Source organism: Leucoraja erinacea, chromosome 8, assembly GCF_028641065.1.
Source record: "Leucoraja erinacea ecotype New England chromosome 8, Leri_hhj_1, whole genome shotgun sequence".
NCBI classification, from domain to species: domain Eukaryota; kingdom Metazoa; phylum Chordata; class Chondrichthyes; order Rajiformes; family Rajidae; genus Leucoraja; species Leucoraja erinaceus.
This window is the reverse complement of record NC_073384.1, coordinates 71,191,466-71,218,122: the sequence shown is the minus strand read 5'-3', so window position 1 is coordinate 71,218,122 and position 26,657 is coordinate 71,191,466. Positions and strand designations below refer to the sequence as shown.

Here is a 26,657-nt window from a genome sequence, read left to right as displayed (position 1 = left end):
GTGATCAACTTCAGAAAGTGAAATGGGACACACAACTTGGTATATGTTGATGGCGGCGATGGTTGAAAGCTTCCATTTTTTAGGGATCAATATCAGTAGCAATTTGTGCTAGACCAGGCGCATCAAAGTAATGGTCAAGAAACCACACCAATGCCTCTACGTGCAAAGGCTAAGGAAGTTCAGCATGCCTCAAACAATCCTCACTAATTTCTACAGATCTGCCTTAAAGCCCTGTCCCACTGTACGAGTTCATTCCAAGAGTTCTCCCGAGTTTGCCCTGATTTGAACTCGGAGATTTACGGTAATGGCCGCTCGCAGGTACTCGGGGCTCTCGTGGACATTTTTCAACATATTGAAAAATCTTCACGAGTCTTTCCGAGCTTACCGCGTTTCCCAAGTATCTGCCGTTAGCGTTACGAGTCGGTAAGAGACGTCCCTGAGCTCCGAAGTACCCGCTACGTTCGTTCAATGTGCTTTCCACGAGTTTGATATTTTTTTTAAACTCGGGAGAGCACTTGAATGAACTCGTACAGTGGGACAGGGATTTTAGAAGGCATTCTAGCGGGACACATCACAGCATGGTTTGGGAACAACTCCATCCAAGACCGCATGAAATTGCTGAGTTGTGGACGTAGCCCAAACATTCACACAACCAACCTCCATTCCTTGGACTTCACGTATCTCACGCTGCCTCAGCAAGGCCATTGGCATAAACAAGGACCAGTCTCACCCTCGGTCACTCCCTCTTCTCCCCTCTCCCGTCAGGCAAGAGGTACAGAAATTTGAAAGCACACACCTCCAGATTCAAGAACAGCTTCATCCCAGCTGTTATCAGGCAACCAGGTAGAGTGGTCCTCTCACCAGGTAGAGTGCAGTCCTGACCTCCCATCTACCTCATTGGAGACCTCTGATCAAACTTTGATGGACTTTATCTTGCACTAAATGATATACCCTTTATCATGTATCCATACACTGTGGACGGCCTGATAGTAATCATGTATAGTCTTTGAATGACTGGGCAGCATGCAACAAAAACATGTTACTGTACCTCGATACATATGACAATGATAATAAATTAATCTAAACTATCTATGATGCCATCCACTTATTTGTCATCTGCAAAATTACTAATCATACCTTGGATATTCCTGCCCTAATTGTTGATATAGACCACAAACAGCAAAGGGCCCAGCACTGATCCTTGAGGCACATCGCTAGTCACAGACCTCCAGATCAAAAAACAACCTTCCACCATCACCCCCTGCTTCCTGCCCTGGAGCCAATTCTCTATGAAGACGCCACGTTCTCTCTGGATTGCATGCGATCTAATCTTCCAGAGCAGCGCACCATGTGGAACATTACACCACATGACTTGCTGAATTCCATATAGACAACAGCTTTGCCCTCATCAACCTTTTTAGTTGCGTCCTCAAAAGACAAAAATCGACTTCGTAAGACACGACCTCCCACGTGCAAAATTATGCTGACTCTCCCAAATCTGCCCCAGCCTATCCAAATGCATATTTAAAATCCCACAGAATATCTCCAGTAACCTGCTTACCACAAATTAATTGAAACAATTTGAAGCACGAGAGACTGCAGATGCTGGATTCTTGAGCAAAGAACATACTGTGGAGAAACTCAGCAGGAAAGGCATCTGTCCATTTCCCTCTCTAGATGCTGCCTGACCCACAGAGTTCCTCGAGCAGTTTGTTTTTTAAATTAAAAACTATTGCTTGGACTTCTATTGAATATTTCTGTGTTGCTGAAGTCCGTAGAACATCACAGTAGGAACAGGCCCTTCCACCGGCAATGTCTATGCTGAACATGATTCCAAGATAAACTAATCCCATCAGCCGGCACGTGTATCCATATCCTTTCATTCTCTGTATATCCATGTGCTTTTAGTTTTGGTTTAGTTTTAGAGATACAGCGCGGAAACAGGCCCTTCGGCCCACCGAGTCTGCACCAACCAGCGACCACACACTAAGAACCACTTTTACATTCGCACCAAGCCAATTAACCTACAAACCTGTACGTCTTTGGAGTGTGGGAGGAAAAGGAAGATCTCGGAGAAAACAAAACCCACGCAGGCCACGGGGAGAACGTACAAACTCCGCACAGACAGCGCCCGTAGTTGGGATCGAACCCGGGTCTCGGGTGCTGCAATCGCTGTAAGGCAGTAACTCTACCGCTGCGCTACCCGTGGCAGCCCTCTAGTTTCCCACTCTAGTTTCACACTATACCTCCCTTTCATACCTCTAGTTTCCCTCGTTTCACTCTCCACTGACTCACACTGAAGAAGGGTCACAAACCAAAACATCACCTATTCCTTCTATCCAGAGACGCTGCCTAGCTGACGGAGTTACTCCAGCATTTTGCGCCTATCTGAAAGCATCTTAAATGCTACCGTCGTCTCTGCCTCCACCACTGGTCTCGGGGGTGGGAGATGATTGCACAAAAGAGGGGAAGGAGCAGGGTGGCTGAGGTGTTGGTTAATGTGATAATTGTGGGCACACCAAAGGGGGGGGGGGGGGGAGGGGGGGGGGGGGGGGGGAGAGGGGGGTGGAAGGCACAGAAAAGAGAGAGATGGAGAATTCTTGAAACAGGGACAATTTAATATTCATGGGCGTAAACTACCCAAGTGGAATAGGAGACGCTGGCCTTCCAGTTCACATTTGGCCACACTCTGGTAATGGAGGAAGCAAAGGACAGAAAGGTGGGTGCGGGAGTGGTGGAGAGAGTTAAAATGGTCAGCAACAGTGACGGCATGGTGGTGAAGCAACTAGAGTTGCAGCCTCACAGTGACAGAGGCCTGGGTCTGATAGCCACATAGACAGCACCCAGCCTCGGGTGCTGCGTTTGTAGAGTTTGCATGTCAATAGACAATAGACAATAGGTGCAGTAGTAAGGCCATTCGGCCCTTCGAGCCAGCACCTCCATTCAATGTGATCATGGCTGATCATCCCCTATCAGTACCCTGTTCCTGCCTTCTTTTTTTTTTCACACAGAGAGTGGTGAATCTCTGGTTGTCTCTCTGCCACACAGGGACAATAAAATTGAGGAATCTGTTCATTGGCTCTATTCTGCCAAGAGGGTAGTTAGATGTGGCCCTTGGCTGGCCAAGGGGATCAGAGGGCCCTATGGCCAGATCAAGGCAGGTACGGGCAGGTACGGGATACTGAGTTGGATGATCAGCCATGATCATATTGAATGGCGGTGCAGGCTCGAAGTGCCGAATGGCCTACTCCTGCACCTAATTTCTATGTTTCTATGTTTCTTCCCATATCTAGCTCTCTTTTGAAAGCATCCAGAGAACCGGCCTCCACCGCCCTCTGAGGCAGAGAATTCCACAGACTCACAACTCTCTGTGAGAAAAAGTGTTTCCTCATCTCTGTTCTAAATGGCTTACTCCTTATTCTTAAACTGTGGCCCCTGGTTCTGGACTCCCCCAACATCAGGAACATGTTTCCTGCCTCTAGCGTGTCCAAACCCTTAATAATCTTATCTGTTTCAATAAGATCCTCTCTCATCTTTCTAAATTCCAGAGTATACAAGCCCAGCCACTCCATTCTATCAACATATGACAGTCCTGCCATCCCGGGAATTAACCTTGTGAACCTACGCTGCACTCCCTCAATAGCAAGAATGTCCTACCTCAAATCTGGAGACCAAAACTGCACACAATACTCCAGGTGCGGTCTCACCAGGGCCCTGTGCAACTGCAGAAGGACTTCTTCGCTCCTATACTCAACTCGTGCCCTATCACATGGTCTTGCAGCTGAGACACCACAATTTGGTTAACCTTGATTGTTCGAATGTGCACCCTAAACAAGGGAGTTTTAAAGGTAGACAAAAATGCTGGAGAAACTCAGCGGGTAAGGCAGCATCTATGGAGCGAAGGAATAGGTGGCGTTTCGGGTCGAGACCCTTCTTCAGAGTTCTAAAGGGAGTTTTCAGGGAGTTTTAAAAATTACTTGCATTGAAAATAATAAGCCCTGTAAAAGACAAATATTTTTATCTTAGTCAGAAATGTTTTAGCTATTTAGTTTTGTTTATATTTCCATAATCCACCATTGGATGAATACCAATTATTGGTCTGAAATTTACCAGAGGATTCTAATTAATTGCTTTTAATAGGCATTGCTTTCAATATGTTTGTAGCCCCAGACAATATATAAGCGATTTCATTTTGCAAAAGTGAAGCAAATTGATGAAACATATATTCAAATCTTTCAGTATGATAGGCAGCATCTGTGGAAGGAAAACTACCTAACATAACGTTTCAGCTCAAGGATCCTTCATTTTTATTTAGCTTAGTTTGGAGATTCAGCACAGAAACAGGCCCTTCGGCCCACCGAGTCTGTGCCGACCAGCATTCTCCACACATTAACACACTAGGGACAATTTACAAATTTTACCTTAGCCAATTAACCTACAAACTTGTATGTCTTTGGAGTGTGGGAGGAAACTGGAGCACCAGGAGAAAACCCACACAGGTCACAGGGTGAACGTACAACACTTCACACACACAGCACCTGTGGTCAGGATCGAACCCAGGTCTCTGGCGCTGTAAGGCAGCAACTCTACCGCTGCACCACCGTGATGCCCTACTGACATTACTAAAATTACATTACATGAAAACATGTCTGAAAGCTGGAAAACAAAAGTGGGGGCAGGAAAGAGAAGTGAGGGCTGGTCAAACGCTGGCAAGTGATAGGTGAACGTAATGAGGAGAAGGTTCGCTTGGCTGATGAGTAAGTGACAAAGGTTCGAGGTGAAAAGGAGACAAAAGCGCATCAGTTAAGGAAAGAAGAGGAGAAGTGAAAATTACAGCATGAGGGAAAGTTTGCATATAAGGGGCAGGGAGAGGGAGAATAAAAGAGGAAAGGGTTCTCGGTGATGGGGGACATGTGAATGGAGGAAGGGGAAGGGCTAGAGTGACTGGGGGTTGGGGTTGGAGAAATGTGGGTGCAGTGCGATGGTTGGGGGAACTTGAGAAACAGAGATAAACAGGGTAGGAGTGTACTACCAGGAGGTCTTATCTTTGTCGCCATGAAACATAACCATTGATAATCTCTGACACTACTCAGGTGTGCACCGGAATAGTTTTGAGGCTTAACTTCATATTAGCCATACCTTCTGAGAAATGTTTCAACTTTCCTTTTGTATGATACACTAACAATTTTCCTGCATTTTCCAGAAGCATTAATATTGGGCATGTTTAAGAAAGAACTGCTGGAAACATCGAAGGTAGACAAAAATGCTGGAGAAACTCAGCGGGTGAGGCAGCATCTATGGAGAGAAGGAATAGGCGATGTTTCGGGCCGAGACCCTTCTTCAGACTGAGAACTGCAGATCAGTTTGAAGAACGGTCTCGACCCGAAACGTCGCCTATTCCTTTTCTCCATGGATGCTGCCTGCCCCGCTGGGTTTCTCCAGCATTTTTGTCTACCTTTAATAGTGGGCATGAAACTTTAAATTAGTAACATCCAAACTCATCTCCACAGAGAGGATTCTAATTGTACAGTGAAACTTACTTGAGCAGATTTTGGATCATATCTTGTAAAGCACAAAAAAGTAGGAATATCATTTTCTATTCACAGATTTTAACACACGTAATGATAATTTCTTACCTGTGACCTTCCCCTTGCGATCGTTTGGATGATCCCAAGATGCAGTCACTGCCGTTCCTTTTTCACCCAGTGGCTTCACCTCAAAGTTCCCAGGAATGGCGGAAGGAACTGCATTTGCAAGTCAACAGGATTCAGAATTTCCCGCAAAGGATAAGGTAGAAAAACTTCAATTAAGTTTTATTAAAAGACAGGGCTCACAAACTTAATGCATTTTATAACTTATTTAACTTAATACAATCCATATCCAGAGCTCACTGACAGTTAATATCTTTTATGATTTATCTTGGATTGAGATGGGATCCAGGGCAATGGTAGCCAATTGTCTAGAAGGCAGAAAATCAGCGGGTGGTGGTCAAACAATGTTTTGCAGACTGGAAGCCTGAGGAAACAAGTGATGTCCCACAGGAAATCGATGTGTCGGAAGGAACTGCAGATGCAGGTTTAAACCGAAGATTGACACAAAATGCTAGAGTAACTCAGCGGGGCTTGGTTCAGCAACTTGGGCGCACAGGAGCAGTAAAGACTGCAAAAAGTTGTAAACACTATCCCAGTCCATCATCGGCTCTGACCTCCCTACCATCGAGGGGATCTATCGCAGTCGCTGCCTCAAAAAGGCTGGCAGCATCATCAAGGATCCACACCATCCTAGCCACTCACTCATCTCCCTGCTGCCTTCAGGTAGAGGGTACAGGAGCCTGAAGACTGCAACATCCAGGTTCAGGAATAGCTGCTTCCCCACAGCCATCAGGCTGTTAAACTCAACTCAAAGAAAACATTAATAGCCCATTGCACTTTATCTGAATATTTATGTGTGTATATATATTTCAATAGTATATGGACACACTGATCTGTTCTGTATTTATTTATGCCTACTATATTCTGTTGTGCTGAAGCAAAGCAAGAATTTCAATGGCCTCTCTGGGGCACATGACAATAAACTCTCTTGAATCTTGAATCTCTTGAGACAGGCAGCACCTCTGGAGAGAAGGAATGTGCGATGTTTCGGGTCGAGACCCTTCTTGAGACTGAGTGGCAGGGGAGCGGGAAATGAGAGATATGGAAGGATAAGGTGTGAAAACGACAGATCATAAGGGAGCAAAGATTATGGAAAATGTGGAATGGTTCATTGTTAGACGGGAAAGGTGACAACGTGGCATACCCAAGTACGGGGAGAAAGTGGGAATAAGACGAAGGATATGCCTTGATTGTATTGAATGACAGAGAAACAAATTATAGTCCAAATGCACCAGGATTTTTGATGTTAAATCACTAGGTAAATCTTAACACTTTTTCAGTTTGGGGCTAAAAAACTTGTCTATGCCTGAAAATGTAGTTTTTTTTCACAATAACTCATTGGGTGACTTGTATCTCCACAACACCTGGAAGCAAATAGCTTTAATGTGCAGTTATCAAGACCACACCTGTGCAATTAGTTGCATGTCACCTCAAATATTTTATGATTTTTGTGGGGGGGTTTTGTGTTTTTTTATGACTGTTGGCAGATCAATTTTCCACCTGGGATAAATAAAGTTGTATCGTATCGTAAAGAATTTTAGCAATGCATTCGGCAGTGGTGGTGGCATTCTGTTGGGTTATCTCAAATGACCTGGGTAACAAAATAGTTCCAAAATTTCAACTCGTATTGCTGAAAGCTGCATTAATAAGCTGATATTTGTCGACACTCCTCTCCTGTTCAACAGCACAGTCGCATGTGCAGGCATGCCGAGACTTTTGCCATTCACAGGCTGAACAAGCAAACAATTGACATTCCTAAGCTTGGAATTAACGTCCTCAATAGGATTTAATGATAACATCTCCCTCAGGAATACTGAAAATGCAAGTTGCCACATATACAGAGATAAAAATATCGGTGTCACTTTTAATAAAGAATGATATCATATTTCTTTAAAACCAGCAAGGTATTTGAACTCTGTGGTTTTGTCAAAGTCGTGGACACAGGCCCTTTGGGCCAACTTGTCCATGCCAAGAAGGATGCCCATATACAGTGGTCCCATTTGTCCACATTTGACCCAAATCCATCAACTCTCTCCCCATAACATCTTTATATGTCTAAATGTCTTTTAAACATTTTTATTTTGGACCAATTATGCGGCACGGTGGCGCATCGGTAGAGTTGCTGCCTGACAGCGCCAGAGACCCGGGTTCGATCCTGACTATGGGTGCTGCCTGTACGGGGTTTGCACGTTCTCCACGTGCCCTGCGTGGGTTTTCTCTGGGATCTCCGGTTTCCTCCCGCATTCCAAAGAAACATTAGAAAGTAGGTGCAGAAGTAGGCCATTCGGCCCTTCGAGCCAGCACCGCCATTCAATATGATCATGGCTGATCATACAAAATCAGTACCCCGTTCCTGCTTTCACCCCATATCCCTTAATTCCGTTAACCCTAAGAGCTATATCTAACTCTCTCTTGAAAACATCCAGTGAATTGGCCTCCACTGCCTTTGGTGGCAGAGAATTCCACTGATTCACAACTCTCTGGGTGAAAAAGTTTTTCCTTAACTCAGGCCTAAATGGCCTACCCCTTGTTCTTAAACTGTGTCCCCTGGTTGTGGACTTCCCCAACATTGGGAAAAAAAATTCCTGCATCTAGCCTGCCAAATCCCTTACTAATTTTATATGTTTCGATAAGATATCCTCTCATCCTTCTAAATTCCAGTGAATATCCCAGTCGATCCATTCTTTCATCATATGTCAAAGACATATGTAAAGACATACAGGTTTGTAGGTTAATTGGCTTGGTAAAATTGTATATTGTCCCTAGTGTGTGTAGGATGGTGTTAATGTGCGGGGATCGCTGGTCAGCACGGACTCGGTGGGCCGAAGGGCCTGTTTCCGCGCTGTTTCTCTAAACTAAACTAAAAGTATCCATTCCTGAAACCTAATTTGGGAAATTTCAATTACTAATTAATTTGGTCTTTTTTTTTTAAAGAAAACATAGAAACATAGAAACATTGAAAATAGGTGCAGGATGAGGCCATTTGGACCGCCATTCATTGTGATCATGGCTGATCGGCCCCTATCAATAGCCCATGCCTGCCTTCTCCCCATATCCCTCGACTCCACTAGCCCCTAGAGCTCTATCTAACTCTCTCTTAAATCTATCCAGTGACTTGGCCTCCACTGCCCTCTGTGGCAGGGAATTCCATAAATTCACAACTCTCTGGGTGAAAACTTTTTTTTCTCACCTCAGTCTTAAATGACCTCCCCTTTATTCTAAGAGAGTAAAACAGCAGTGAATAAGTAGACAATATAGACAATCACAGTTTAAACGTACTGCTGAATTCAGAGTGCTCTCGCGGTAGTGAGCAGAAATAGCATACCAGACTCAGGGGTTCTTTGGAAGACTGAAACACTCCATTTGCCATTTCTGTCTCCTTGAGAAGTGCGAACAGAGAATTCATGTATGGAATCTGATGTCAGCTTGTCAATCAGAACTCGCCTGTATATCTTGGATGTCTTGTATTCCCATTGGGCGGATTCTCCTCTCTCTCTGTACCGAACCGTGTAATATCTGAAACACATTAAACAAACCACATAAATGACCAGCAGACGAACAGCGAACAATGGCCCGTTTCCTTTGTCATTGGTACTTTTTTGCATATCTCTAATTCATTTGTTCTATACCGTCTATACCTCTCGTTTCCATTTCCCCTAACTTTCAGTCTGAGGAAGGGTCTCGACTCGAAACGTCACCCATTCCTTCTCTCCAGAAATGCTGCCTGTCCTGCTGAGTTACTGCAGCATTTTGTGTCTATCTTCAACATAAACGGTTTGGTCAAGCAACATTTTCAGATAGTCCACAGTTGATACACGCAGAAAATCCGGATTGAAGAAGTCATCTCAGTCCAGCATTACAATTTTATCTGGATTTTCTTCAATCATCTTTAACTACCATTATCCACCAACACTGTCTAAATTTTGGCCTGCAACCATAACGTTAAAATGGCATTATGTTGTCATCGGTGCCAGAAAAAAAGTGATTTGAGGAGGGGGGGGGGGGGGGGGGGGGGGGGGGGGGGGGGGAGGGGGAGGGGGGGGAGGTGAGAGGGGTGAGAGGGGAAAAGAGAGGCGGGGAGGGGGGGGGGAGGAGGGAGGGTGAAGGAGAGAAGGGGGAGGGAGAGGAGTGGGAGAGGAGTGGGAGAGGAGTGGGTGAGGGAGGGAGAGGGGGGGAGGGGGAGTGAAGGGGGGAGGGGGAGGTGAGGGGGAAGGGGGAGGGGGAGGAGAGGGGGGGAGGGGGGGAGAAGCGTGGGGAGATGGGGGGTGGAGAAGGAGGGGGGAGAAGGGGTGGGAGAAGGGGGAAGAAGGGGGGGGGAGAAGGGGGGAGGAGGCGGGGGGGGGGGAGAAGGGGGGGGATGTGTGGATCCCCATCTTGCACTCTACGTGGCAGGGATACAAATCAGAGCCAGGAGGCAAAAATTGTTCAGCATCAAAGCAGAAATTCTCTGCAGCATGAAAGCAGAAGAAATTGTCCAAAGATACTGTCAAGCTTGAAAGGGTTCAAAGAAGATTTACGAGGATGTTGCCAGGACTAGAGGGTATGAGCTATAGGGAGAGGTTAAGTAGGCTGGGACTATTCCTTAGTGCGCAGGAGGATGTGGGATAATCTTATAGAGGTGTATAAAATCATTGGAGGAATAGATCGGGTAGATGCACAGAGTCTCTTGCCCAGAGTAGGGGACTCTAGGACCGGAGAACATGGGTTCAAGGTGAAGGGGAAAAGATTTAATAGGAATCTGAGTGTAACTTTTTCACACAAAGGGTGGTGGGTGTATGGAACAAGCTGCCAGAGGAGGTAGTTGAGGCTGGGAATATCCCAACATTTAAGAAACAATTAGACAGGTACATGGATAGGACAACTTTGGAGGGATATGGGCCAAGCGTAGGCATGTGGGATTAGTGTAGCTGGGACATGTTGGCCGGTGTGGGCAAGTGGGGCCGAAGGGCCTGTTTCCGCACTGTATCACTCTATGACTATAATCTGCCATCTGACAACAGGACTAAGAGCCTTCATTCACATTGTTACACATTAACATCCTCCATTATGGAGCCAGATTGGCAGGACGTTGGCGGTTGAACGGCACAGTGGTAGAGTTGCTGCCTTACAGCACTGGAGACCCAAGTTCAATCCTGACTACGGGTGCTGTCTGTACGGAGTTTGTATGTTCTCCCCGTCACCGTGTGGGTTTTCTCCGAGATATTCGGTTTCCGCCCACACTCCAAAGACGTACAGGGTTCAAAGGTTCAAAGGTTCATTTACTGTCACATACACCAATTGGTGTAGTGAAATTCAAGTTGCCATTGCAGCACATTAATAAGAATACAACATAGCATTATAAAGGAATTTAACATTAAACATAAAAAAACCTTCCCCACAATGGTTCCCACTGTGGGGGAAGGCACAAAGTCCAGTCTCCATCCCCTTGCCCCCACCCATTGTCGGGCCTATTGAGACCTCCGCAGTTGCCGCTATGGGGCTCGATGTTCCAGGCCGTTCTCGCCAGGTGATGGTGCTCCGGTGTCAGGAGAACCCTCTCAGCGGCTTGGGATACCTGGAACGGCCGCTTCCTTACCGGAGACCGCGGCTTCCGAAGCCAACAGGCCACGCTGGATGGAGCTCCACCACTGGCGATCTCGGCGAGAGATCCCAGGCTCCGCGATGTCAAAATCAGCGCCGCCGCCGCTCGCGGCTGGTCGCTCCACAGACCCGTAGCTCCGCGATGTTCAATCGGCGGGCTCAGCACACCGGAGCTCCAGTGTGGCGCGGCGACCCGGGCAAGGTATCGCCCGCTCCGCGATAGCGCTCCAACGATGTGCCGAAGCCGTGGCTCTGGCCAGTCCCCTCAGGAAAAGCCGCTCCAAACCTGATGGTAAAAGCTCTGGTAGGTGATTGCAATTCACCCTGTGATAATGCTTTTGTGTTTAGTTTTTAGTTTCGGTTGTAGGTTATTTGTTTTGGTGTATGCGTATATTGTCCCTAACTTAAACAAAACTCTGAACATTAATAGCCCATTGCACTTTATCTGCTTATTTATGTGTGTGTGTATATATATTCAATGGTAATGGGCACACTGATCAGTTCTGTATATATTCATGCCTACTATGGTCTGCTGTGCTGAAGCAAAGCAAGAATTTAATTTCCTATCTTGGACACATGACAATAAGCTCTATTGAATCTTGAATCTCTTGAAGATCGCTGGTAAGTTACTTGAGGGATGATAGCAACATGAATGAACTGCAAGAAATTAATACTTTTGAATACTTGATATTACCAGCAAATATAAGTATTTAATTCTGCCAATTTGGATCATCAAATATAACAGTGCACAGAAATTGGCCACATTTGTGACTGCCTCCAGTTACAAATAAATGAATCGAGTTGCTGGAATCACTTCTATTTGATCATGCAATTTTTTAATTTTCAATTTTAATTTTAAGTATTTAAATTCATTGAAGCTGATAGATATATTTAAAATAAATTGCTAAAAGTAGGGAAAGTATAAAAATTGAATATTTAATTAATATCTTTAAGGAAATGGAATCTGCTCTCATTCATTCTGGCACAGTCCTACACATCATGAGTGGTCATCGAGTCGTAGAGCGTGGAAACAGGCCCTTCGGCCCAACTTGCCCACGCCGACCAACATGCCCCAACTACACAAGTCCCACCTGCCTGCATTTGGCTCATATCCCTCTAAAGCTATCCTTATCCACGTCGTGCCAGTCCAAATGTTTTTTACATGTTTTGATAGTACCAGCCTCAGCTGCCTCCTCCAGCAGCGTGCTCCATATACTCACTACCCGTTGTGTAAAAAAGCTGCCCTTCCCCCAGGTCCCTATTAAATTTTCCCTCACCTTGAACCTATTTCCTCAGGCTTTTGATTCCCCTGCTCTGGGTGAAAGAAACAGAGAAAAATAGGTGCAGGAGTAAGCCATTCAGCCCTTCGAGCCAGCACTCAATGTGATCATGGCTGATCATCTAAAATCAGTACCCTATTGCTCCTGCTCAGACTCAGATATATCAGGCCCAGGAGATGTGTTGACTTTCATATGCATTAGGACCTTCAACACCGCCTCGACCATAATACTGATTGTCCTCAAGACACTCCCATTGACTGCCCCAAGTTCCCCAGAGCTCAAGACTTTCTCCACGGTAAAACAGAAGTGAAATACTCTTTGAGGACCTTGCCCAGCACCTGCGGCTGCACCCACAGTTGACCAACTTGATTCCTGAGGGCCCCATTCTCTTTTTATTTACCCTTTACCCAGAGGTAGAAAAAAAATGCTGGAGAAACTTAGCGGGACAGGCAGCATCTACGGAGAGAGGAATGGGTGACGTTTTGGGTCGTGACCCTTCTTCAGACTGATGTCGGGGGGGGCGGGAAAAAGAAGGGAAGACACGGGGACAGTAGGCTTTGTGGGAGAGCTGGGAAGGAGGAGGGGAAAGGAGGAGAAAGCAAGGGCTAACTAAAATTATCGGTCAATGTTCATACCGCTGGGGTGTAAACTGCCCAAGCGAAATATGAGGTGCTGCTCCTCCAATTTATGCTGGGCCTTGTTCTGGCCAAGTAGGAGGCCCGGGACAGAAAGGTCGGATTCGGAAATGGGAGGGGGAGTTGAAGTGCTGAGACACCGGGAGATCAGGCTGGTTAATGCAAACCGAGCGGAGGTGTTGGGCGAAGCGATCGCCAAGCCTACGCTTGGTCTCACCGATGTAGAGAAGTTGACACCTGGAACAGCGGATGCAATAGATGAGGTTGGAGGAGGTACAGGTGCACCTGTGCCTCACTTGGAAAGAATGATTGGGTCCTTGGATGGAGTCGAGGGGGGAGGTAATGCGACAAGTGTAGCATTTCCTGCAAGGGAAAGTACCAGGGTAGGTTTTGGTGGGAAGGGACAAATTGACCAGGGAGCTACGGAGGGAATGGTCTCTGCGGAAAGCAGAAAGGGTTATCCTGAGTGTACTTTTAAAAAATCTGTTAGTATTATCCTTAATATTATCTGCCAGAGCTATCTCCTGTACCTTTTTTGCCCTCCTGATTTCCTTTTATAACATGGCCCCGAGTTCCCAAAACTCCTCATGGATACACTTGATCCCAGCTGTCTATACCTGCCCCATGCCTCGTCCTTATTCTTGACCAAAGTCTCAATTTCTCTCGTCATCCACACTTCCTTACACTCACCTGCCTTGCCCTCCACTCTAGCATGGCCTGGAATCTTGGCACCACACTTTTAAACACATCCCACTTTCTAGTTGGTCAAACAACCTGCTTCAATCAGCTTGAGCCCCTGTCTCACTTAGGTGATTTTTTCAGCGACTACAGGCGACTAGGCTGCCGCCACATGGTCGCGGGGTGACATCTGTATGGTCGTGAGTAGTCTCCTCAATTCGCCTAAAGAGTCGTAACGTTTTTCTGGTTGCCGCTGGATTTTGAAATGTTCAAAACTTTTCGGCGTCTGTGGGCTTGACGTAGCTTGTCTTCTCCTGTTGTAGGTGCTGTCCCGGTAGGCGGCGCGACTCTCGTCAGCAGCGGCCTCTGCAGCCTGTCCGCGTTTTTATTATTTTTTTGTCTATGTTTATATGTAGTTTTTGTTATTTTTTGTTGGGGTGTGTGTGTGGGGGGGTGGGGGTGGCGTGGGAGGGAGGGGGCAACTTTTAAATCTCTCCCTGCACTGGAGACCCGACCTTTTCTTGTCGGGTCTCAGTTGTCGTTGGGGCTGCAATGAGGAGCGGCCTCCAACAGAAGAAGCCGGGGACTCTGGTGCCGACTCACCTCACCGTCGCGGAGCTGGCCGAGTCCAGAGCGGGTGGAGCGGTGGTGGAGCGCTGCTGCTGCTGCTGCCGCTGCTGCTGCTGATGCGGAGGCTGCAACTGCGGGTCTGCGGACGGCGGCACCGGGAGCCTGCGGGTCCCTGGAGGGAGACCGCTTTTCAGGGCTCCTGCAATGGCGACTTCTCCCGCCCGAGTTGCGGGGTCGAAGAGCTCCTGGAGTGGGGCCTACATCACTGCCCCGCGCGGCTTGGAATGGCCGCGGGACTCTGCGAGCGCACGCCGGGGGCTCCAACACCAAGACCCGGTGTGCGACCTTGCACCACCCAGCGTGGCTTTAATGGCCGCGGGACAATCGCCATCGCCAGCCGGGGGCTTTGACTTTGACTCTGACATCGGGGGGGGGGGGCAGAGAGTGCAGTGGAGAGATAAGTTTTTTTTGGCCTTCCATCACAGCAATGTGATGGATGTTTATGTAAAATGTAAATTATGTTGTGTCTGGGGTCTATTTGTTTGTAATGTATGGCTGCAGAAACGGCATTTCGTTTGGACCTCCATGGGTCCAAATGACAATTAAATTGACTATTGACTATTGACTATTGTCAGATAACGATAGTGCTGACTTCGGTGAATTCCATTGGCGACTACCTACGTCAACCGGCGACAGGTACCGGCGACTGAATTGTCTTCAGTTGTCGCCGACAGGGTCATAGCTTGTCGCGGGTGGACGTGGGTTGACTTCAGTTGTCGCCTGTGTGGTCGTAGGTGGACGTCCCAATGGGTCGCCGGTTGTCGGTAGCTTGACGTCGACTCGGTGGCAGGTTGTCGTAGCTTGCAGTAGACATTGTCGTAGGGGGGATGTCCAGTCGCCGCTTGTTTGGCGACCTGGTACGACGGAGACAGTCGCCGGCAGTCGCTGTGAAAAATCGCCTAAGTGGGACAGGCCCTTAACAGAACAGTGGTTGCTGGTCCCAAAATAATAATAATAATAATAAACTTTATTTATATAGCACTTTTCAACAAAACCAGTATTTGAACCAAAGTGCTTTACAGAGATTGATTAAATTAATTGAACAGATCAAATGCCAATAAATCCATACAAAACAAAAAAGAGAAAAAAAAAGAAAAAAGACACAGAACAGTACACTATAGAAATCAACATGAAACGTCCCCCCAAAAGGCTCATCCACAAATGCTTCATCCACTTGCCGCTCAAAAATACCTAGAATAGATCCAGCATTGCCCTCTTCCATGTAGGACCCTCTACATATTGCTTGAGAAAACTATCCTGAACACATTTGACAACTTCTGTCATGTCTAAGTCTTTTGCACCACAAGATTCCCATATTAGGATAGTTTAAATCCTCTACTACCTGATTAGACCTACAGCTCATATGGTCATAAGTGATAAGAGCAGGATTGGACCATTCGGCCCATCAAGTCTACTCTGCCACTATCATGGCTGATCTATCTCTCCACCCCAACCCCATTTTCCTGCCTTCTCCCCATAACCCCTGACACCTGCATTAATCAACAATCTCTCTATCCACTGACTTGGCCTCCACAGCCTTCTGTGGCAAAGAATTCCAAAGATTCACCACCCTCTGACTAAAGAAATTCCTCATCTCCTTCCTAAAGGAACATCCTTTAATTCTGAGGCTATGACCTCTAGTCCTACACTCTCCCACTAGTGGAAACATCCTCTCCACATCCACTCTATACAAGCTGCCTGTATTCTCCTGGCATATTGGCTCATGTGATACCCGCTGACTATTGGGGGTCTGTAGTACACTCCCAACAAAGTGATCATCCCTTTCTTATTTCTCAGCTCCACCCACATAAACTCACCGGACAGGATTTAATACTCTCCAATGTGGCCCAATCACACCACGCGGTTGACAAAATGACAATAGTGGAGGAGTGGCTGAGCCTGGAGGTGACAATAGCACAGATGAAGGGTTCAGCATGAGATTGGCTCAGTTAACAATAGAGGAAGGGGTGGTTACAAGGCTGGCAGTAGGAACATCTTATGAAGCACCTGCAGCATTGCATAAGGTACCAAGCTTGCAGAAAAACCTGTTTGTGGATTATCTAGACTTGGGCGTTGAGGCACAATTTTGAGTCACCTTGCATTCAAAATATTCAAAAGCTCAAAAGAGAGTTAGATAAATCTCAAATATAGAACAGTGAAGGGATATGGGGGGAAGTCAGGAAAACATAGAAAATAGGTGCAGGAGGCCATTCAGCCCTTCGAGCCAGCACCGCCATTCATTGTGATCATGGCTGATCGTCCCCAATGAATAACCCATGCCTGCCTTCTCCCCATATCCCTTGATTCCACTAGCCCCTAGAGCTCTATCTAACTCTCTCTTAAATGCATCCAGTGACTTGGCCTCCACTGCCCTCTGTGGCAGGGAATTCCACAAATTCACAACTATCTGGGTGAAAACATTTTTTTTCTCACCTCAGTCTTAAATGGTTTCCCCTTTATTCTAAGACTGTGGCCCCTGATTCTGGACTCACCCAACATTGGGAACATTTTTCCTGCATCTAGCTTGTCCAGTCCTTTTATAATTTTATATGTTTCTATAAGACCCCCCCCCCCCCTCATCCTTCTAAACTCCAGTGAATACAAGCCTAGCCTTTTCAATCATTCCTCATATGACAGTTCCGCCATCCCAGGGATCAATCTCGTGAACCTACGCTGCACTGCCTCAATCACAAAGAACTGATTGTGGATGATCAGCTATGATCACAGTGAATGTCTCACACAAAACAAATAAAAAATACGAATGCAAGAGAGGTTACAGAGAAGATTTACGAGGAAGTTGCCAGGACTAGAGGGTCTGAGCACACGGGGATGAGGGGTGATCTTATAGATATGTGTAAAATCATGAGAGAAATAGCTTGGGTAGATGCATAGAGTCTCTTGCAAAGAGGACCAGAGGTTTAAGGTGAAGGGGAAAAGATTTAATAAGAATCCGAGGGGTACCTTTTTCACACAAAGGGTGGGGGGTGCATGGAATAAGCTGCCAGAGGTGGTACTTAAGGCAGGGACTACCCCAATATTTAAGAAAGAGTTAAGGGCCTGTCCCACTTGGGCGTTATTTGCGCATCAAGCAGGCGGCGCGCAAAGATTTTTTGAATCCCAATTTAAATCATGGGGCAACGCGTGACCACGCGTTACTGCCTAGGTCACCACGCACCATGCGCGCGTCCCATTTGGGCCTGTAAATTCTGTCGCCTAACTGACACGCAAATGACACCCAAGTGAGACAGCCCCTTTAGACAGGTACATGTATAGGACTGGGCTGGAGGGATACGGGCCAAACGCAGGCAGGTGGGTCTAGTGTAGATGGGACATGTTTGTCGGTGTGAGCAAGTTAGGCCGAATAGGCCTGTTTCCACGCTGTATCACTCTATGACTATGACAGTGTCCATTTTCACAGTTTTATATAAATAGCTCCGATATTATAAATAAATCCACACAATTCAATAACAGTAAATGTTGGAGCTTATTCAACATATACGTACCTGTCTGGGGTTGCACCAGGAGTCTTTCCATTTTCAAATGCAGGGTCGACCCACATAACAAGCACAGACTGTGGACTCATAACTCGAACTGAAATGTCTTTGGGTTCATGTAACTCATCAGTCTCTACAACAGTAATGTAAACAAAAGCTAAATCAAAGTCTGTGAACAGAAAATCTATGATACAAGTTTAAAAAAACACACAGCTCCAATTACTTGGGAATTAAGGCCCTGCCCAAGTTGGCGGATAAACTAATGCTACTTAGTTGTGGTCACAAAAGGCGCAATTGTATTTGATTAATAGTGAGTTTTTATGTAGCAGTAATTTGCGATTTTAAGCAGAAAGATTCGTTTCTGGAGGAAGAGAGAGCTGGGAGGAAGCAAATCAAGACACATAAATATTTGACAACTCTTAAAAAATATATACTGTACATCTGCTAAAAATGACTGTGCCAAAGTTACTGGGCGTGGATCAATCTTTGGAACGGATGACACCAAAGATACTAGAGGAGCATTGCCCGCTGCCTCGGCAGCGCCGACCGCTGGCAGATGCTTGAGGCTCTGCCACCGGCTGCCTTCATCTGGTATCGGGGGGAACGAGAATCAGTCCTGGATCAACTCAGGAGTGGAGGAAACGTCCTCTTCCCCCAAAGATACTAGAGGAGCCTCTAGTATCTTTGCTTTTCCCTGCGACCTGATGTAAGAGCAGATTGTATAACTGTGGAGTCCGTCCACGCTACCAAAGATGTCGCGTTTGGCATAAACAAATGGCGGCCGTGACGTTCCGTTATGTACTACACGTCAGTCCATTGGATTTCGGAGGAGTGGTCTATCTTGCTCTGCTATATAATCTTTGGGATCACCTGCATTGGACAGGCAACGACTGATCAGGATAGTCAGCACAGCTTCCTGTGTTGGAAATCGTGCCTCACAAATTTGATAGAGCTTTTGTGGTGGCGTCAGGGATGGCAGCCTCGCCAACGGTCTGTCTGTCTTTTCGTCTTTTTTTGTAATTTTTAGTGTGTTTTTAAAAGTTTGTGTTAATGTTCTCTGGTTTGTTTTATGTGGGGGGTGCGGGAGGGGGTTCTGGGGGAATTTTTCTTCAATCTCTTACCATGCCGGAGATGCGATTGTTTTCCGGATCGTATCTCCGGTTGTTCTGCGGCCTAACATCATGGAGCTGGAGGCCTTGCTCGGGACTGACTTTGAGCCCCACCGCGGGTGCGTGGACTTACCATCGGAGGTGATCCCTTGCCTGGGATCGACGCTCCAACTGCGGCCTGCGGATTTCACCATCGAGGAGCTCGCAGTCTCGGGTAGAGACCGATGTCAGGAAGCTCCAAGCCACACGAGGTTCGACCAGCTCAGAACCGGGGTCCGATCGCCCGGCGCGGGGAGCTGAGATCGCACTGACAACGGAAGGTTTGAGTGCCCCGACCACGGAAGAACAAAGAAGGGAAGAGATTGAACTTTTTTTGCCTTCCATCACAGTGAGGAATGTGGAGGAGTCACTGTGGTGGATGTTCATGTTAAAATGTGTTTTGTGTGTCTTGTTGCTTTTTATTAGTATGACTGTATGATCAAATTCCTCGTATGTTGCAAAACATACTTGGCTAATAAAGTATGATTATGATCATACAGGTGCAGGCTCGAAGGGCCGAATGGCCTACACCTGCACCTAATTTCTATGATATTGACGAGACCGCATTCGGAATATTGTGCGCTGTTCTGGTTGCCGTGCTACCGGAAGAAATGTGTGCAGAAAAAGTCTCCAGGATATTACCAGGACCTGAGGGCTTGAATTATAAGGAGAGACTGGATAAGTTGGGACTTTTTCCCTGGAGTTTGAAGACTGAAGGGTGACCTTATATGCAAAATCATGAGATGCATAGGTAAGGTGAATGGTCACAATCTTTCTCCAAGGTTAGAGGAATCCACAACTTGAGGGCATGGGTTTAAGATGAGATGGGAAAGATTTAAAAAAGACGCACAGGGAAATATCTTCATGCTTGGTGTGAATGCGGAAATGCTTCCAGGGGAAGCTACAGAGGTGGGTATAATGGTAACATTTAAAAGACATTTAGACAGGTACATGGAGTGGAAAGGTTTAAGTGAAAAGAGACAGACACAGATAAAATGAGAATATCTCAACTGTAAAACCTGGTTGGCATGGACGAAGGATCTGTTTCCAAGCCGTATCACTTTCTGACTCTTACACTTCATCATTATTTTGTTGTCGTGACCCCAATTTACATTGCAACTGCATCCCTTTGTAATCACTCTTGCCCTTCCCTTTTGTTTTTCCCTTCTCCACTGACACCACCATAACCTCTTCTGCAGTTGTATAGGGCTCTGGTCAGACCACATCTGGATGATTGTGCACAGTTTTGGTCTCCTAATTTGAGGAAGGACATCCTTGTGATTGAGGCAGTGCAGCGTAGGTTCACGCGATTGATCCCTGGGATGGCGGGACTGTCATATGAGGAAAGATTGAAAAGACTAGGCTTGTATTCACTGGTTTAGAAGGATGAGGGGGTTCTTATAGAAACATATTAAATTATAAAAGGACTGGACAAGCTAGATGCAGAGGAAAAATGTCCCCAATGTTGGACGAGTCCAGAACCAGGGGCCACAGTCTTAAAATAAAGGGGAGGTCATTTAAGACTGAGGTGAGAAAAAACTTTTTCACCCAGAGAGTTGTGAATTTATGGAATTCCCTGCCACAGAGGGCAATGGAGGCCAAATCACTGGATGGATTTAAGAGAGAGTTAGATAGAGCTCTAGGGGCTAGTGGAGTCAAGGGATATGTGGAGAAGGCAGGCACGGGTTATTAATAGGGGACGATCAGCCATGATCACAATGAATGGTGGTGCTGGCTCGAAGGGCCGAATGGCCTCCTCCTGCACCTATTTTCTATGTCTATCTTTCTATGTAACTACTCACAGGTGGATAAGATCATGAGAGGAATAGATTGGGTAGATGCACAGAGTCTTTTGCCCAGAGTAGGGGAATCGAGGACCAGAGGACATAGGTTCAAGGTGAAGGGGAAAATATTTAATAGGAATCTGAGGGGTAACTTCTTCACACATGGGTGTATGGAACAAGTTTCCAGAGGAGGTATTTGAGGCAGGGACTATCCCTAAGTTTAAGAAACAGTTAGCCAGGTACATGGATAGGCCAAGTTTAGATGGATATGGACCAAACACAGGCAAGTGGGACTGGTATAGCTGGGACATTGTTGGTTGGACTGGTGTGGGCAAGTTGGGCCGAAAGGCCTGTTTCCACACTGTATCACTCCATGACTCTAATTCAGGTCTGCCAAGGCTCTGCACTCCTTTGAAATTGTTTAACTGCCAATCCCCCCCTTCTGATTTCAGATCATTGACATGAAATGTTAATTCAATATCTCTCTGAAATTATTCAGCCATCCATCAATGAATCTGCTGGCCAGAGTGACCAGCCTCAGCAATCTGCCACAAGTTCAAATGAGAACAATAGATGAACTGAAAATCACATGGCTGCAGGGAAATCTGAAAGAACTAATTGAAATCGATCTTCGTGTGAAATACCCAAACAATGGAAGAAAAGGCACAACTACTTCCGACATCAGCAATATATCATCAATTTGGTAATAAAAATTATAATTTTGGAGCAACATATTACAATTTCTTATCAAACATATCCTTTGACATTCCCCCAGCTCCCTCTGCCTAATGAAAGCAATGCATTGATTATGTGCACAACGCATGTGTCGGAAGGAACTGCAGATGCTGGTTTACACCGAAGATAGACACAAAATGCTGGAGTAAAGGGCCTGTCCCACTTAGGAGACCTAAACAACAACTTGCCCCGCCACCCAAAAAAAAATCAAGGTCGAGGTGACCTGCAGCCTCCTACCACCTCCCACGCATATGTTGAAAACCTTCCTCGACTATGAAGAAAACCGGCTTCGACTAGACCTGCAACTAAAAAATTATCGATTTTTAAAACGGCAACCTATTTTAAGTCAAGGCTGGTTTTAATCATGATGAAAAAATAGCAGCAACTTAGATGAAGCCTCGACCACTCGGAAACCACTTTCGACCATTAGGGAGAGTGACCAAACCTCCGGTGACCTCATGGAAACCTTGGGTGGCGGGCAAGGTCACCAGAGGTTGCTGTTTAGGTCCTTAACTCAGCGGGACAGTTTAAGAATAAGGAGTAAAGCCATTTACAATGGAGACGAGGAAACACTTTTTCTCACAAAGAGTTGTGAGTCTGTGGAATTCTCTGCCTCAGACAGCTGTGGAGGCCGGTTCTCTGGATGCTTTCAAGACTGAGCTAGATAGGGCTCTTAAAAATAGGGGAGTCAGGGATATGGGGAGAAGGCAGGAACGGGGTACTGATTGGGAATGATCAGCCATGATCACATTGAATGGCGGTGCTGGCTCGAAGGGCCGAATGGCCTACTCCTGCACCTATTGTCTATTGTCTGGACAGAATGAATGGAAGGAATTCCTTCTCTCCAGAGATGCTGCCTGTCCCGCTGAGTTACTCCAGCACTTTGTGGCCATCATGACTTGCACAAATGACAGGGCCATTATAGAATGGCAATGCTTCGTATCTCTCCAATTACAATGGTAACCAAACCAAACATACCAGCTACTCCGTGTTTCGCTGGGTTTGCTCTGTAAACCGATTTCCGTTGCCCCAAAGCACTCCTTGCTCGTGAAGATATTCTTGACATTGGATTAACTGCTGAAAGACAATCACAAAAGTATATAAAATAAATTCCAGAGCAGCGCAGGAATTTAATTCAACATTTTTTAAGTACATTAGCTTCACATTTAGATCCAAGAAACAATTTTCAAAACTGAATGTCATTACATCCAGCACACACTTTAAAATGCTTTAAAACTGTCTTTACCTTGTCACTCCCTTATCATACACTGTAAATTGTAATCATGTATTGTTTTTCTGCTGACTGGATAACACGCAACAAAAGCCTTTCACTATACCTCGTTACACGTGAAAAACAAACTAAACTAAAACACTTAAGGGCCTGTCCCACTGTACGAGTTAATTCAAGAGTTCTCCCGAGTTTCCCCCGATTCGAACTCGGAGAATTACGGTAATAGCCGCTCGTAGGTACTCGGGGCTCTCGTGGACATTTTTCAACATGTTGAAAAATCTTCATGAGCTTACCGCGTTTCCCGAGTACCTGCTATTAGCGTTACGAGCCGCTAAGAGACGTCCCGAGCTCCGATGTACCCGCTACGTACATTCTACGTACTTACCACGAATTTGATTTTTTTTAAACTCGAGAAAGCTCTTGAATTACCTCGTACAGTGGCACAGGCCCATTTGAGCATTGTGGTTGAATTTCTATTCCAAGGTGTAAAATTACATTATCAAAGCTATCTCACTCTTCAAGGCCTCCCACTTGCCAGATGTCCCCTTTCCCTGAAAACAACTTACTTCAATCAACTTTTGGAAACAAATGTCATCAAAATCTGCCCTGCCCCAATTTAGAACATTAACTTGTGGGCCAGTTCTGTGCTTTTTTATATCCATAATTATTTCAATACTAATAGAACGATGGCCTCCCCATTGATATATTAGTCATTCGCTTTGCCCTACTTCCGAAGAGTATTCTAGTTTAGACCTCTTCCTTAAAGGGGCTGTCCCACTTGGGCGACCTAATTGGCGAGGTTAGAAGAGTTTACGAGAGTGAAAAAATGTCATGTTGAAGACCTCCTTCGACTATATAGAAGACCTCCTTCGACCTCCTTCACTATGTTGAAGACTAGCTTCGACTAGCTTCGGGAAAATTGGACACCGAATAGTGGAGAGTGAAGACGACCTCTTTCAACCTCTCTTCGACTGCGATGAAGACTATCTAAGACTACCCTCGATTACCTACGACTAACATGCCAACCTACTATGACCTACTACGACTAAACCTACAAGTAAAGAAAGTATCGATTTTTTCCATGGCGACCTTTTTTTACTCGTGGGCATTTTACGGCATGTTGAAAAATACGCCGCGACCTAGCTGAGGCCTCGAGTACATGGGGACTACTCTCGAGCATGAAGGAGAGTTACAAAGACCCTCTATGACCTTGTGTCGACCATGCTGTGAGTATGAGTCGAGGGCAAACTGGCCAGAACTCACGGATTAGGTCGCCCAAGTGGGACAGGCCCTTAAATCTTCTCAGACGTTACAACATTTCATGCATAAGAGGAATAAATTAAAGACGCACCAACTCTCTGTATTTCACGTCTTCTTTGTTCCTGAGGATATCGTGCATATTTCATTCTCCTGCCACTGGCTCTGTAACCAGGTGGATAGCTTCTAACTCGAAGGTTGTGGGGTGATCGTAACTGACGTGAACGTGTAACAGCAGAAGATTCCATGGGCACATTCTTTGACCTTAATGTTGCTCCCCTGTCTTAAAAAAGAAAAGTTAGACGTTGTTCAGATGAATTCCTCCCTGACGAATCTTACTTGTTTCCAGTTAAATAATTATCATCAGTCCTATAACGAACAATATTTTCTGTTGTGTTTCAAGATCAAAAGGAGAAAACAATGATACGGGTCTAACATTAAGAGATATCAAGAAATCAGTCATGTTTAAGTCAACTTTTAATGAACTGAAGACACAAAAAGGCTGGAGTAACTTAAAGGGACAGGCCGCATCTCTGGAGAAAATGACAATAGACAATAGACAATATGTGCAGGGGTAGACCATTTGGCCCTTCGAGCCAGCACCGCCATTCAATGTGATCATGGCTGATCTTCCCCAATCCGTATCCCGTTCCTGCCTTCTCCCCATTTCCCCTGACTCTGCTATTTTTAAGAGCCCTATCTAGCTCTCTCTTGAAAGCATCCAGAGAACCTGCCTCCGCCGCCTTCTGAGCAGAGAATTCCACAGACTCACAACTCTCTGTGAGAAAAAACGTTTCCTCGTCTCCGTTCAAAATGGCTTACTCCTAATTCTTGATTTGGTGACGTTTCGGGTCAAGACCTTTCTTCAGACTTCAGGGCCTGTCCCACTTGGCGATTTTTTTTCAGCGACTGCCGGCATCATTCACTGACGTATCAGGTCACTGAAAAACTCGCTGCGTGACGCGGCGTGATGCCGTATTGACGCGCGGTGTGTCCTCAAGTGTCGCAACATTTTTTTTGCCGCCGCTGGAGTTTGAAATGTTCAAAATCTTTTGGCGACCCTGATACGTAAGTCAATGACGCTGGCAGTCGTCGAAAAAAAATGACATGGGACAGGCCCTTTAGAGTCAGGGTAAAGGAAAAGGAGAGATATACATGGTAATTAGGAGAAATGAATGGAGGATATGTAAAAAGCACCAATAATCGGGGAAATGCGGGCCACACATTGGTGGGTGTGGGATTAGGTGACAACGAGTTGGAGGAACTAAACAGGATGTCAGTAAAACTAATACAACAACTAGGTATGTTACAATACCTACCTTCAGCGGTGCTGCAGTTCTTGTGTGCGCAACTTTGGCACCTTTGAGGGGGGGGGGGGGGGGGGGGGGGGGGGGGGATTAAATTGACGTTTTTCTCCTGCCTGTCCGAGATATGTTTTCTCGGGCTACTACCTGATGCTGAAAAATCGTTCCGACTTCCGTTCTCTGAAGTTTTTTTTTTAAATCGCGGGACAATTTAATGACTGGAGTAAAATAAAAAGGCTACTTCTAAATTGCAGACTTGATTTTTTTAAATCTCAAAATTTTGTAATATTGCTACAACAACTAGGGTGAGGGGGAGGAACAGATAGAGAGGGGATGAAAGGGTTACTTGGAGTTAGAGAAACCAATATTCATACCACTGAGTTGTAACCTGTCCAAGCGAAATATGAGGTGCCGTTCCACCAATTCACATTTGTCCTCACTGAGAATGGAGGAGGCCCAGGACAGAAAGGTCAGTATGGGAATGGGAGGTGGAGTTGATCTGTTTGGCAGCCTGGAGATCAGGTAGGCCTAGACGGACTGATCGTAGGTGTTCAGCGAAAAGATTGTCGCATCTGCGCTTGGTCTCGCCGATATCTAGGAGTCTACACCTGGAACAGCGGATACAGTAGATGAGGTTGGAGGAGGTGCAAGTGAACCTCTGCCTCACCTGAAATGACTGTAAGTGTCCCTGGACAGAGTCGAGGGAAGTGGTATGGGTACAGCTATTGCATCTCCTGCGGTTGAAGTGATAGTTGGGAATATAATTCCAGAATTATATTTTCGCTGACTAAAGGCATAGTTATGGCGTGGGAAGGTTCGTAAACACTGGAGAGTAGGAATGGGTGACGTTTCTTGGACTTTGAACTCGGACTTCAGACGTCAGGCTGAAGAAGTGTCTTGACCCGAAATGTCACCCATTCCTTCTCTCCAGAAATGCTGCCTGTCTCGCTGAGTTACTACAGCATTTTGTGTCTATTTTAGGTTTAAACCAGCATCTGCAGTTCCTTCCTACACAAGATTCGCAAATGTTTGGAATGCAGGAACATGGTTGCAGCCTGATCGCAACATGACACAGGGACTGCTGCAGTCAATAATATCACTGTGTGTTTAAGAAAGAACTGCAGATGCTGGAAAAATCGAAGGGAGACAAAAATGCTGGAGAAACTCAGCGGGTGAGGCGGCATCTATGGAGAGAAGGAGTAGGCGACGTTTCGGGTCGAGACCCTTCTTCAGACTGCTTATACGGGTCT

At 46.0% G+C, this 26,657-nt stretch overlaps 1 protein-coding gene across 2 annotated transcripts in view; it reads right to left on the bottom strand.

Moving 5' to 3' along the window:
* fndc1 (fibronectin type III domain containing 1) overlaps nucleotides 1-26,657 on the bottom strand; it is a 202,318-nt gene that overhangs the window by 108,263 nt on the left and 67,398 nt on the right. The window contains exons 4-8 of one of the 2 annotated variants that reach the window (XM_055639966.1): nucleotides 24,198-24,386; nucleotides 22,594-22,692; nucleotides 17,958-18,081; nucleotides 8,977-9,167; nucleotides 5,637-5,744 (exon numbers count right to left, since the gene is read on the bottom strand). In XM_055639966.1, coding sequence (XP_055495941.1) covers nucleotides 5,637-5,744; nucleotides 8,977-9,167; nucleotides 17,958-18,081; nucleotides 22,594-22,692; nucleotides 24,198-24,386 — 711 coding nt within the window. The remainder of the gene's footprint in view (nucleotides 1-5,636; nucleotides 5,745-8,976; nucleotides 9,168-17,957; nucleotides 18,082-22,593; nucleotides 22,693-24,197; nucleotides 24,387-26,657) is intronic. The other variant, XM_055639967.1, reaches the window with a different exon arrangement.